Source organism: Mytilus californianus, unplaced genomic scaffold (genome assembly GCF_021869535.1).
Source record: "Mytilus californianus isolate M0D057914Y unplaced genomic scaffold, xbMytCali1.0.p SCAF_15, whole genome shotgun sequence".
In the NCBI taxonomy this organism is placed as follows: Eukaryota; Metazoa; Mollusca; class Bivalvia; order Mytilida; family Mytilidae; genus Mytilus; species Mytilus californianus.
The window spans coordinates 20,936,343-20,951,546 of record NW_026262637.1 but is presented as its reverse complement, the minus strand read 5'-3'; the positions used below and the strand labels follow the sequence as shown (position 1 = coordinate 20,951,546).

The following is a 15,204-nucleotide window of genomic DNA, read 5'->3' as shown; positions in this document are numbered from 1 at the left end:
AGAATTGCAACCTATAAAACAAGTTTTATTTTACTATAATGTAATAACAATATACAATCCTTGTACATGGACTTCTATTATATATTATCTAAACCTGCTTGGTTAATTTAATCATTACCAAAATACATACATCTAACTGATCTACAACAAGTGAGTTTGTCCTTTCAGAGGCATGGTCAGCTACATTATCTAAGGTGGATGATGACACTTCAAGGTCACCAGAGGTCAGTTCTCCATAGTTATCTGATGTCAGAGCAGTCATGGTCTGAAGAATGTTATCTACCTCAGCAACTTCTACACCATTCTTCAAATTGTCAGACTAACAAAAAAAAAGAATACATTTATATTTTAACAACTTGACCACATGATAAAAACTTGACACTTATTCTAATTGAAATAAGGCATGCTAAGTAAGCTTTGGATGTGAGATTTATATATTCAGCATATTCAATTGGAAGTACTATAACTATTTTGTGTTTTGCACAGTTTCACAATGTAATATGTAATCCGTACCTAAAATATAATGAGTGTAGGAATAAGAATTTAAAAATTAGCTTAAGTTTGCATGTAACCTTTGCATAGAAAAATAATGAAAAGACATCTAAATATTTTGAGTTTTACGTACTTGTATATCTTATTGTATAACTTTCAACATTAAATGTGAAAAATTAGCATTAAACAAGCTATTATAGATTGTAAAAAAAAACACGGATTAAAACAATAGGAAACACTAATACCTGTTCATTGACTTCCTGTAGATCAATTCTGACACATCTGCTGTAATCAGGATCTTCCCAAATACCATCTTTCATACAGAACCTAGATACTGTTCCTATATCAACATAGTGTCATTTTAAGTATAAACTTTTAAATCATAACCTTCTTGTACTCAATAACTTATTAGATAAAAATTCACTTACTGAAGTTTTAGAAATTAAAACAGAAAATATTTTTATGAGATGTTTCTTTCACAGAACAAACATGATGGACACCAGATCAAAATTTAAATTCATGACTTTAAGTTATAACAACAACAACAATAAAACAGTACATATTATTTATTTTGTACAAAACAAAACAGACAGGATTAAATTGAATAATATGAAATGCAGATAATATAATTTTTTTTTAAATCTTTTTTTATAGAATATTTCATAAAACGATACAATTTTGGAAGTGTCATTAATGGTTTTCATTAGTATTTCAGAAAAAAAGTAATATTCTGGAAGTGCCATTTGTACAAATCTACATAACTATTTTAACAACTAAACGTACCTGTGTAATCTCCAGTACATGGAACAATTACTTCAGTATCACCAATGGTACCATTCCATCTTTTACCATAACTATCAATGCTTGTGGGGCAATACTTGTAAGAAACTGTAAAATATCACACTAATGTAAGAAAAAGTACACAGTCATATACAGCAATAATAAATTTCACTGTCATTCATATGAAGAAGAATCTTTTTAATAAGTTACTGGTTAAAATTAAGGTTTGTTTACAATTCTTGGTAAACCTCAAACCTTGTGTTGGTACTGTAAAGGTACATAAATTTTAACAGCTTAATTTACATGAACACACTTTAAATATTATTTTAGTGAAAATTTAACACAGGCCACAAGCCCAAATTGAATAGAAAATGCATAAAAAATCTTAGGCTTGATTTCCTTTTTATTTCTGTATACATACATACTTCCAGACAAGATAAAGAAAAAAGTTAAATTATATAGCTCAAGTCAGTTTTCCTGTCCCTATTGCAGTTATTCCATACAAATGAGTATTATAATGCTCCTCTGTGTAATTTTAAGTTGCTGTTGCAAGTTTCCCTGTCTAGCTACATTTAATCCAAAACAGCTGTAACCCATAGATCTGTATACTTACTTCCAGACTGGATAACAGTAATAGTAGTTGTAGCCTGTTTCCCTGTCCCTGCTACGTTCACTCCCAAACAACTGTAACTGATGGAGTTCTGTATATTGGAGATTTTCAGCACATGATAGGTGAAGTTGGCACGGTCAATTATTTCATCTATATAATATAAATGAACAATTATAAATCATACTATGTGTATAAAAGACAATGTTGGGCATAAATCAATGAGAATGATAAATCAATGATAATGCAACCAAACAACACCATATTACAATCAAAGAGCTGAAAGCTCTAAGTAAAAATGACGCCATTGTCTCTCATATTAGGATATTTTTGATACAAGTCTTGATTTTTACTTAATTTACCTACTGAATCTTAGGCGACGTTCAGTTTATGGTAGGTAGAGTAACTGATAGAATAGATATGAATTGTTTCCACAATCTATAGCGTTTTTATTTGTTTGTCAAGATATATATATATATATATGTGTGTGAAGTGTAAATAACTACTAGTTGTTCTGCTGTACAAAGAAATAGCTCAAGACTACCTGAACAATCTACAATATTCAAAGTAATATGTGAATTTGTTTCCCTTATTTGTAGAATTATTTAACAAAATGATTATGAAGAGCCTGTTAAATCACATTGTTATTTCAGTTACCTAAACGTGATCAATTTCTGTAGATTTAGACAATAGTATTGTTATACTAGTTTCACAATTACAAACAATGTGACACCATTTATACAACTTAATTTCATTGTGAAGAGCCTGTAGTAATCAAGCTTACACTGAAATCTTAAAATGACAACATAAATTATTGCAAAATTATTTTTTTTCAAATGATTTAATGTTTAGTACCGTAGTCATTTATTTCAAATAATTGACCCGTAATAAAATAAGGAGATGGGGTGTGATTGCCAATGAGATAACAGTCTGAGGTACTATCTACCAGAGTCCAAATAATGTGGCTGTTGGCAGTTATAAGTCACTTTCAGACCTCAACAATGTACCAAACCGGTTTATTGTTTTCATGTACCACAGGAAAAAGAGGAGTTGTGGCCAGGTGCTGCCAGGATTTAAAACTATTAGAATTACACAGTTTTGTCTGCATTCAGAGAAAATTTCATGGTGTAAACACAGCCATTTTTGTTGGTGTATATTAGATGAACCTTAAAGGTGGATTATCAGATTATTGGTCACAGGAATATTAAAGTGATTGTTGACTTTTCAAATATAAAAATATGCACAAAGAAGGAAATATATCTGATTCCTTGTGAAAATTAAAAGATAGAACATTGTACTTTAATGGATTTGGTAATTTAATTTCAAGAATGACAACATGTATGATCTGTTACCATAAGTGTAAAATTTGTCCATTAGCTACTGTTTATTATGTTTATGGTTGAACTGCATCTTTGAACTTTGTCAACCAGTCATGATTTACTTCTTAAGCTGTGTAAGAACCTTCTTGTAATTGAAAATTGGTCTGCCATGATCACGATTTCTACAATATTCTGAGTTCCTGACAAGTTCAAAATTTAGCACATTTGCAGTTTACAATACCCAAAGATCAGGAGAAACAACGATTTTGATTGGCTGATCACAGTTGTCTCCCTTGGGAAAAGTTTGAGAAAGTTCGAAATTGGGAACAGTAGAATTTAACAAAATCGTGCAATCGTGACAAGGGGTCAAAATCGAGTATTTCACGCCTGAATCGTGCAAGTTGGCAGGTATGACAGGTTAAGAAATTAAAGAATGAAAATTACAAATTTAAGTCTGTTCCAGTTGTATTTCAAACAAGATGATTGAAAATTGTCCGACGGTCACGAAGGTTAATGTCCGCCATTTTGTACACAACAAGACATATTGAAGGGAGACAACACCATCTGTTATTTTAAAATGTACATTTGCAACGCTGGAGTTGTCTTTCTTTTACCAATGTATGAGCATACGGTCGCATACGAACATTCACTTTAAGTATGTAAAATACGGAACCGAGTTCGGAATGCGGATTGGAAGTCTGGTCAATGGTAAAAGAAAATTGACTGCGTCATTTTCTAAAAACAGAACACAACAACTGTTACTTCCAATTAAATAGCATGGTCAAAATTCCTCTTAAATGTAACATAAATGAATATTTTTATCATCAATTTATAATGGCATTAGATTTTTATATAACTTAGTGCTGTCGAGTCATTTTTTCAATTATTATTAATGTAGAAGAAAAAGAATGTGTGGTATTTGTAAAAGAAACATATATCCAACAAAACAAAATCTGACATCAGCATCTTGCTTGTTGACATAGTTCAATCTTTACTTTTCTGTATAGTGTTTAGTGATTGTTGTTTGTCTCTTTGAATATGAAGTTTGCTTTTCTTAAAGTAATGGTTTGTTATCTTTTTCACTCCATTTCATTTATATGGTTTATATATTTATATTTAAGACATTCAAGCCTAAACCAACACAAATAAACAAACAAACGTCTACAGTTATGCTTTTCATTATCAAAATGGTCAGGGAACTTAAACTTCTGATTTTGACACAAAACTGATTTCTTTACTGCTTCATTTATTTATATATTATGTTAATTTTTCCCACATAAATTAAAATTGCATTTCAATCCTCAGAGAACAGATGTCAAGAAAAAAATTACCTGGTCCACCATTAAAACTTTCACCATTTTTATGCCAGGTAATTGATGAAGGTGTTCCGTATGTCTCTACCACCTGACAGACTATATTAAAGGAATCTCCTTGATGCACTGTGGTTGTCATTGGTGATATAGACACAATAGGTTTACCAATTACAGCAACATCTATCGTCCAATCAGATTGAAGTTTTCCATCACTTATGTGACAAGATATATTTCCTATTAATTATACAAGAACATGAATACACTCCAGCATAAGTCTGATTAAACATACTTCGTTTGTTTTTTACAATTATTTGAAAAGATGAATTTCTCCTTTTTAGCAAATAACATCTTATTTTAAAAAAATACTATAGATGCAAGAATCTGATTTTAAAATCTTCAATATAACAAAAACATAGGGCTGTATTTAGGCATTTATTTCACTGGAATATTGTTTTTTAACATCATTTTACCAAAATAAGAGAACAAAGTTTTCCATCAACTGATTGTAGCAAGGCACTTACATCATCAATTTTGAAAAAAATTATGGAAACTAATCTGAACCTGTATCTCCTGTTTGCATTGGGTTGACTTTTAATTGATATTGTCTTCTCCCTGGATACTGTGTATCATCAGGTAACGTCTCGGTTTTCCATCGTGAAGCTGTCGTTGGATTAATTACAGCATTCTTTAGTTTCCAGGTAACACCAACAGTCCCTACCTTACCAATGATATCAGCTGAGCAGGTAAATGTTACACTGGTATCTTGGTAGTAATTACCAACAACAGATATACCAGTTACTCTTATATATCCATCTGAAAGATATATGGTTTAATAAATTTGTAATTCTGAGAGAAAAAGAACAGAAACTCATATTTTACAATGTAAATGTAAGACCATCGTCCTTGGAGATGTATTTCTTGAAAGAGAACATTTTAATTAAAAACTCTCAACTTTTGTCATAATTGCTGACATTATATTTGTATCACTTTATGCACACAAAATATTAGACAGTTTTTTGTTGAACTTCAAACAATCTAGGTTGACCTTAAAAGCCACCATTATTTATAATTTCTTCGCTATGTGAAACAAATATCCATCAATATTAATACTTATATATACATCATATGGACTCTGGTGGTTGGTTGTCTCATTGGAAATCGTACCGCATCCTTTTATTTTTCTATTTAAATTAATCATCACCAAGATATTACATACCCCCATTTCCAATGATAACATAATTAGGATCTACTGACATCTGACCAACGAATCCTGTGGACACAGCCTGCCTTATAGAATTAGAGGTTCCTGCTACTGTTCCTGTCTGGTTCACAGTCACTAATGAGTCTACAATTACACTGCCTCTTCTGAAAAAATATAGTTTTCATATCTATAGTGAGGAAAACTGGTAAAAATCTAAGGAACAGGACAATCTAACTTCTTTATAATATGACAGATTCAGGCAATTTAACTTCAAAACATAACTGACAAAAGTCTGAATGCTCTTTTACAAATACCATACTTAATATTTTGAAATCAACAGATTCCATCACTGAATCCAATAAAACAAAAAAATATTTTGCATTTCCAAATTTATAAAAGAACCTTCATGAAGTCTTGAAATAACATTTACATAGTGCCAACCATGTTTGTTTTATTCTACAGTTAAAACATGATAGATAAAGATGATTTCCTTTCTATCATTGTCCATGTCTTTGAATAAAGTATTTCAAATTAAACCAACTGTAATTTTTAGGCAAAGCCTTGTTCGCTTAACATTTTTATAAAAGTTTTCCTGGAGTTCCTGGGGTTAAATCAGAAACTACTTCCTTACCTGAACATCATCACCGAAACAGAAACAAAACCTGGAGTTCTGTTCAGAACAAAAGCCATCTGTAAAATATGTAAAAAAAAATTAAAATATTGTTACAAGTTTATTAAATGTGTGAACCGATGAATATCACATGTGGAGACATAATGCATTTTCAATAAACAAATAAATTTTCATTTGTTTTGTATTCCCTAAACTAACAAACTAAATATTAATCTGAATCTTTAATAAGATTGTAAATTCATTTGTTTTTTAACCAGTATTACTAACAGATCATCTGTTAAGAAAGTTCCTAATATGAAAATGATAAAACAATAATAGTTTTGAAAAAAAAACTGAGTTAAAATCTATCACTTCAATACAAAATCTAGTAATAAAATCTTACCTCTGTTGTGACTCTTGTAGACAAAGTTACATATCTGTATGATTGTGTATCTAGTAACTGAGAATCGAAATTATCATCTGTAATCTTTATTGATGCAACGAAAGTTGACAATACAGGTACAGCTGAAATAAACATGGTATATCCAATAGGTAAAATATTTGGCATTATTGGGCTGAAAATTAACACAATAAACCAAAATTATAAATGTAATTTTTGAGATCAAATAAATAATTTCCTTATTTTATGTGTGTAATTTTATGAATGAAATATTATTTTCCTACTTTTGGGAAGCAATATTTAGAAAAAAAAATAAAGTAACTATACCATTTGCCTATCCCTGTGATAAAATTCTAAGCATGGTTCTAAATTTTCAGCTAGGCTTGGATTTTCAAACTTGCAATTTGAATATAAAGTTTATTCTTCTTGTCTAAGATATTCATGAATTTGTTAAGAGAGATAAGCAATATTCCTCTGTTTGGCTCTGTTATCTTTAACATAATCATTTTAAGGTAATAGCACATTGTTTCTTCACTTCTGAAACAAACTTATCTCCCCTTACACATTGTATCTTCATTTCCACAAACAAATGATCTCCCCTTACCTGGTGTTTTAACCGAAACCAAAGGAGTAATAACAGTTCCATAATTTGTATCAGCCTCCAACTTAACATTGTAAACTGTATCTGGATCAAGATTAACTACATAACTCTGGGACTGGTCCTTGTCCACAGGTAAATCTAACTCTATATTATTGATTTTTAAGGTAAACTTGTTAGTAACTGTGTAGAAATCCTGTCTTTGGTATAACCATTTAACTTTAATGGCGGTCATGTTTACTGCAGATACTTCTAGTGTAGGAACAGGTGGCGTCACTGAAATTATAAATTTTCATTTAATAGTTCCTTTTTATAGATCTTTTTCTAAATCCTACATGAATTATTTAGAAGTCCCATTCTAAATAGTTTGTTAATAGTAGTCATCACATGAAACGAGGAAAAAGATTCATTTTTAAATAAACAAATTTCTGTAACTCAGAAATAAGCTAAACAATTGGTCAACAAGGCTTACTTTATCTATCTTAAACAATGGGAAAAATTTCATGCCATTCTGTCAAAACCCAATCTATATCAAGACAGTTCATTTTCACTTTCAATATGTTCCAGTATGGTCAAAATCGTAATTCTTGAATATACCACCAAAACCACTACTTAAATCAGATCTGTAATCCAAAAAAAATATAAATATTACTGTGGAATTACATGTATTTGTTTCTGTCTTATTTTGAAGTTGATAGTTACTCCATTATATCAGTGTCTCTCTTGTGGTAAGTTTTATTTATCCAAGGAAAAAAGTGTATGTAATTACTTACAGTCAACATGAAGCTCAAATGGCAAAGTGATGGTCTGCTGAGGTTGTCCACCATCTTTAACAGTAACAACAACATCAAACTTGGCCTTGGTAACAGATAACAATGATTTTGTGGCTAATTCAACCATATAAGGACTGATCCTCTGTGTTTTAAAATATGTCAGTACATCTGAAAGGGAATATATTTAGTTGAAACAAATGCTGCATGATTTTGTGTCTCTGAAAGGGAATATATTTAGTTGAAACAAATGCTTCATGCTTGTGTGTCTGTGAAAGGGAATATATTTAGTTGAAACAAATACTGCATGCTTTTGTGTCTCTGAAAGGGAATATATTTAGTTGAAACAAATGCTGCATGCTTTTGTGTCTCTGAAAGGGAATGTATTTAGTTGAAACAAATGCTGCATTCTTTTGTGTCTCTGAAAGGGAATATATTTAGTTGAAACAAATGCTGCATGCTTGTGTGTCTGTGAAAGGGAATATATTTAGTTGAAACAAATGCTGCATGCTTTTGTGTCTGTGAATGGGAATATATTTAGTTGAAACAAATGCTGCATGCTTTTGTGTCTGTCATATAAAAGGAGCCTCATCATTGTCGTCTTTAGTTATATCCTGAATGTTATTGTTCTTTAGGGAATTTGGTGTTATTGACAGATCTTTGATAGCCTCAGTTAATTTTATTTTCAGCTTTTCTAGACTTAAAACCATTTAGAGAGAGCTTCAATGACATATTGTATAAAAATCTTTTTGTAGACCATTTGTCTCCTGGTATTTTTGTGTCATTGGCTTACTATCTCATTGGTGTATACCCCATATCTCTATAATTCATAGTGCATACTGAACACTTGATTCTTTTGATTAGTAGATTTTTCTCTATTATCAACTTAATAAATTTGCAGTTGAAAAAAAATACCCTGTTTGACTCCATGAAAAACAATTAATTAATATCAAGAAATGTTTGTAAAGATTAGAAATCATAAGCAGAAAAGTTATACCTTAAATAAACAGATAAATATCTGAGTTCAAATTATTTGTGGACATCACAGATCAAAAAATTCTCATAATTATTTCAATAAAAAAGACTGAAAATCATGATGGAGTTGTGAAAATATTCCTACCTAATCCTGAAATGGAATAGTCAAGATCTCTATTTTCTGCCTTTACATCAGGATCACTACAGGTTATATTCTGGATGATGGTGTTAATGGAAGTATCTACTCTAATTGCAGGTATAACAGGAAGTCCCAGAGTACATTCAGGTGGCTCATTAACATCTTCAACTGTAATATCTACATCAACAGATGACTTCAGTTGTGACAACAGATCATATGCCTGAAAAAAATTACCATGACAAAATCACATTAACCGTCTGAAAAGGACGAGCAAAAGGTTAATGCCACAAAATGTTTTTGTTAGATTCTAAGATGATCGTTCATATTTTGACAGAACACAGACAGGTGAGGTAGAATAAGAGTATTCCATCACCTTAAATCAAAATGATCTGTATAGAGCATATACTAAAATTAGCATATTATGATATAGGAATGTAATCTACTTGTTCATCTACATGGTTTGTTGTATTATGGAGAATATGGTTTTGATGGCAGATCTTTGATTGTTTCTCTTTTATTTATTCACAAACTATACAGACTCAGAATGATTAAGAGTTTGACATATTGTATAAAAAAGTCTTTCTTTTTTTAATACTGTATATATGCTCCTGTCTAGATTGATGTGTTTTGGTTGTTTTTGTCGTTTGCTATCTAATTGATGTAGAACAACAACTGTATTTGATCATATTGTTACAGATTATTAGAAACATTTCTTTTGTTATTCAAAATACTTTCAATAGATTAATTCCCTTAAATATACAATCTTCTCATGTTTTTCTTTTTCAATTTTGCCTCTCAAATTATAATACTGCTACAATTTTTTAATTGAATCATCTGAAATCTATTAATTTTCAGCATATGTTTGTTATTTTTGTCCCAAGTCAAGAACCCTGTCAGTGGTTGTCTCAGTATTTATATCACAACTTTTCGTTGCTTAATGAATTTGGTGTTGATGGAAAATATTAGGTAGACTTTGCTTATATAAAAATAAGGAGATGTGGTATGATTGCCAATGAGACAACTATCCACCAAAGTTCAAATGAAGTGGATGTAAGCAACTATAGGCAACAGTATGGCCTTCAACAATGAGAAAACCCATACCGAATGGTCGGCTATAAAAGGCCCCGACCTGAAAAAATGAAACAATTCAATTGAGAAAACTAAAGCCTAATTTATAATAAAACAGTTTACAAAAAACAAATATGACAGACATGAACCAATGACACCACTGAATTACATACTCCTGACTTGGGACAGGCACATAAAGAATGTGGTGGGGTTAAACATCTTTGTCAGCGCTCAACCCTGCCCCTGACCTGGGACAGTGGTGTAACAGCACAACATAAGAACAAACTATAAAAATAAGTTGAAAAAGGCTTAACTCAGGCATAACTCATTCTTATCTTATGTAGACTTGACATATAATCTAGACATTTGTCTATTGTAAAACACTGTATGTTAAACTTTAAAATGCCTTTTATGTTGATTGGTTGCCGTCTCATTGATGTATACCTAATAATTTCCTTTTCCTTATGTTCATAGACATACAATTTATTGTATGACCTTCAATAGAGAACAATTTGAAATGAATGCATAACACAAAGATGGGAGAAAAAATTAACTTAAGTTTCTATACAGAAAGATTATATAAGATTGCTTTTATGATCATGACATTAACACTTACCTGTACTTGGATGGTTATGACTTTGTTAGCATATATTGTTAAAGATGCATTAGTTTTTACAATCCCTGTATCAGGTATTATTTCTAACACTCCAGGATATGCTGTCCCTGTGAAGAAATAAAAAAAATATGAGGCCCATGGTTAAAACATAGTTTCTACTGAAAAACAGAGAATATTTGAAACATCTATTGATTCTTTTAACTGCAGGACTTCCTTTGTTAGGAAATCTATTACCATTCTATCACTGAAAAGCTATGGTACTTAGCATGTCTCTTTATCAGAACAATAAATGGAAAAGTGAGCTGCCTTTTTGGTTCTTGTTATCAATAGATTTGATGTACATTATCTACAGTTTGAAGTTACCTTGTATGGAATATCTGATGTTCCCTCCTCCATTAGCTGTAGCATTGACCTGCAGTACAGATGTACCAACAACAGCATCTTCAGGGATTTCCTTTACATATTTGGATTGTGTAAACTCTGGAGTGGATGCAGCATATTTGACTTGAAGATCTAAGTTATATACATAGTCTTGCAGACCATTCCTGACAGTTACAATCAACTACAAAATAATGATAGCAATTAAGATATATATTTGTACTTTAATTTTTACTGATCTCCTTTTTTCAAATATCATTCTTTGTGTAAAGGAGGTAAATATGTGCAAACATGAAAACCAGATTTATGTTTAAGAAATATCTAAGTAAAATATAACTTCAAAAAAAAATTTGATTTGTTTATTCTTTTTGTTTCCTAAAAATATTGCAAGCACATCAATACCCCAGTCAACCCTTGGGTGTCATTCTACAAGATTTAATCCTCAAAATAAACTCTCTGGTTTAAATTCAATGATATCTTTCTATGCATCTAAGACATAGTAATGCAACTTATGCTTAGTGTAAAGCTTTAAAACACTAATGTTATACAGGTTTGTTGTCTAATCTTCTTACTTAACCAGAAAATTGCTGTCAGACAGCATTCAAAACACAGACCTATTGTCTTAGAATTCCAAGATAGTCATTTGTGAAACTTCAACATTTCACATATTGTACAAAAATGTAGGTGTAATATGATTGTCTATACAACTTATCATGATGTTCGACTGGTGATTCACAACCACTGGCAAATATCAAAAGAAAGGTGAAAGATATCAAAGGGATATTCAAACTCATAAGTCGAAAATAAACTAACAACGCCATGGCTAAAAAAGAAAAAGACAAACAGACAAACAATAGTACACCAAACACAACATAGGAAACTAAAGACTGAGGAACTGGGGGTGATCTCAGGTGTATATCTGGACAAGAACATGCTAATATGATATGATATGGATCCTGCTTTGTACTATACTAACACACTGACCTTATTTTAATGTGCTAGTTCATAGCTATATATATATAGGTTACAGTCCACAAGAAGACATGACACCCTACGCAGACATATTATTCTGACTCCGATCAGACTAGCATTTGCTCTTACTCCTAAGACAATGTGCTCAGAAGCAGCAGCAAATACCAATTTTCAAAGTCTTTGGTTTTACCAAGTCATGATCCAACCATGACCTCCATCAATAAAGAGCATGCAACCAAAAGCCCACCAAGGTAGTTCTCTGTCAATCTTACCTGAGTATTGCTATCACCAAGCAATTTATAACAAAGTTCAAACACACCCTGGGACACTTTTGTGAGGACAAATGCTTGTGGTGTAAAGTTTCCTGATGTTAAATATTGTAGATGTGTTGTATCTGGTAAGGTTGGATCAGTACAACTCATGTTCAGTTTTACACAAGCATCTTTTACCCATATAGATGGATAATCTACTAGTGGAGAACATTCTGCTTCGATCTGTCCTGAAAAACAATAAATTTAGGCATTATTGTAGCCACAATATCAACAAAATCAACAAATATGGTATGCTGTCGATTCATTTATTTTCGTGGATTTGAGGAAAATTGTACTTTGGTTGATATTTGATCTCATGGTCTTGCCATGGTCTGAATAGAAACCTGCTAATAGATAATTTGTACTTTGGTTGATATCTGATCTCATGGTCTTGCCATGGTCTGCATAGAAACCTGCTAATAGAAAATTTGTACTTTAGTGTTTGTGGTTCACCTGTACTCAAGAAATCCACTTAGAATTTGTATCCCACAAATAATAATGCATCCACAGTATATAGTATAGAAGAATGAGATCTGATACAAATAAGCTCTAATTAACATTCTTAAGGTCGTTATGTCTATGCTAACAGCCACATCAACACTTTTTGATAATGATGGAACCATGGAAGTATTATATGCGAAACTAAGCATAAATAATCAATGTCCTTATAAACTTACTGTTTATGTTAACAGCCACATTAATATTTCTAGTTAATGGAGGAGTTCCGACATCGGATACAATTATATATAAATCGTAACGGTCCTTCCATCTTAGTAATGGTGAAGTCAATGTGATATCCCCAGCTTTGGAAACATCAAAGTTATCTGAAATGCAAACAGAAAATCAGATCATACATGAAATTTATTACAGAATAATAGTTTTTTTTTTATTATCGTCTTTTTGACAGATATCATTCATTGATGAAATATAAGTCATCATTTTATACTTGCATAAAAAATCATATTCAAATTAATTTGATTTCAACATTTGGTGTAAGGTATAAGGTCCCAAAGATATACCGTCTTTTGGTATGCATAGTGCGCACATTTATACCCTGGGTCGTGTTTCTTGTAAGAGGGGTGCGCATTATACATGCCTACAAACATTTTCTTAAGTCTTTTTTCAGGTCCGAACTCCAACAAAAAAAAAAACAGGTGAAGTGAAGAGTACGGAATTTTTCGCTAATACCTCGACTTTAAATATGTTTTACATGTTATATTTGTAATATGTATCTTACTGTACTTGATATGTCATGTTTTATTCAAATAAAATACATTTTATATCTCTGTAGTTACGTTTATCGTGTAAATTTGTCCATCTGTTTGCAATCCGGAAGTTTGCCACGTCTTAATAGAGACACAATGAAGCTTTTGTTGTCGGTTAATTTAGGCTCTGTGTTTCTTCCCGTACGAAATTATAAGGCGTATTACGCCTGGAAATCTGGCGTAAACCAGGCGTTAGTGGTAGTTACGTGTCCAGATCCAGGCGTAAGGGAACAGGAAACGTAAATTTGTAGTCCTTACGGGCGTAGAAAATATGGTAAACCTGGCGTAAATTTTCCTACGGGCGTAAAACTGTTGGTATGGCGTAAATCATTATACCCATAATGCTTTGTTGATAAAGGATCATGGGATTTTTTTTCAAAATTTGGCTCTTTGGTGTTATTTTGCAAGAGTTGGACTTATGGCAGCTTTATATATTCAGGGATAATTAAGCTTGTTTTGTGCTTTTTGGAAGAATTTGAAATTGGAATTATGGAATCAAATTGATTAATGAAAATTGTGAAATAAAAGGAAAGTAATATACATGGTAAAAGATAATTATGTAAGTAACTAAGTTTTTTTTTTTAACAGTAATTGTGAATTCTGAAAACCTTCATCTTTGGATGATAACATTAAAATCTTTCACATTAAGTTAAATTGCAGTATTTTCATTGATATTTTGGTTCAAATGACATTAAAAAACTTAGTTAAAATGCTGGTTTTATTTCAGGAAGAATTAATTTATTTGAGCCAGTGTCTGTCTAATATGTATTTATTTATATAGCTTCTTCAATTAATGGTTAATATTTCAAGTTTCATGTCAAACAGTGAGAAATTTAAGCAATAGTACAGAAGTTTGTATCAAATACACAAAAGTACACAGCTAGGGTAATACACTGATTTAAAATAAGTGTAGTATTATGTAAGGATATTACGCCTGGTTTTTTTATTGACCAGGCGTACTCATTTGCATATAACGCCTGGTTTTTTGTGGACCAGGCGTACTCATTTAAATATTACGCCTAATTTTACGCCTGGTTTCCGCCTCAGTTACGCTTGGTTTCCGCCTGGTTTACGCCTGGTTGACGCCTGGACATGCATTCCGTAAACATTACAATGACGCCCTGATAAAGTATGATTTCTACGCCTGGTTTCCGTGTCATTTACGGGCGTCCCATTTCGTACAGGTTGTGGTCATAACTTACTGTTTGTGTATGTGTTCATCGTTGAGAGTAGAAGATAAGAGTATGAAAATTGAATAAACCACGCTCTTTTTGAAAAGATAAACCACCATTTTTTATTTAATGTGTCAGGTGATCGTCAGTCATGTGACATAATATTGTAAAGTGATGATTTAGTCTATGAGAAGTTTTTTTTTATAAATACGTTTTTA

General features: G+C 31.5%; 1 protein-coding gene across 1 annotated transcript in view; it reads right to left on the bottom strand.

Moving 5' to 3' along the window:
- The window catches only part of LOC127725998 (uncharacterized), a 95,982-nt gene that overhangs the window by 28,820 nt on the left and 51,958 nt on the right, over window positions 1-15,204 (bottom strand). Inside the window, exons 23-38 of the mRNA XM_052233297.1 lie at window positions 13,227-13,373; window positions 12,511-12,737; window positions 11,252-11,450; window positions 10,889-10,995; window positions 9,211-9,424; window positions 8,094-8,261; window positions 7,327-7,596; window positions 6,726-6,847; window positions 6,344-6,402; window positions 5,728-5,876; window positions 5,073-5,324; window positions 4,530-4,745; window positions 1,886-2,032; window positions 1,276-1,380; window positions 738-832; window positions 131-319 (exon numbers count right to left, since the gene is read on the bottom strand). Coding sequence (XP_052089257.1) covers window positions 131-319; window positions 738-832; window positions 1,276-1,380; window positions 1,886-2,032; window positions 4,530-4,745; window positions 5,073-5,324; window positions 5,728-5,876; window positions 6,344-6,402; window positions 6,726-6,847; window positions 7,327-7,596; window positions 8,094-8,261; window positions 9,211-9,424; window positions 10,889-10,995; window positions 11,252-11,450; window positions 12,511-12,737; window positions 13,227-13,373 — 2,666 coding nt within the window. The remainder of the gene's footprint in view (window positions 1-130; window positions 320-737; window positions 833-1,275; window positions 1,381-1,885; window positions 2,033-4,529; window positions 4,746-5,072; window positions 5,325-5,727; window positions 5,877-6,343; window positions 6,403-6,725; window positions 6,848-7,326; window positions 7,597-8,093; window positions 8,262-9,210; window positions 9,425-10,888; window positions 10,996-11,251; window positions 11,451-12,510; window positions 12,738-13,226; window positions 13,374-15,204) is intronic.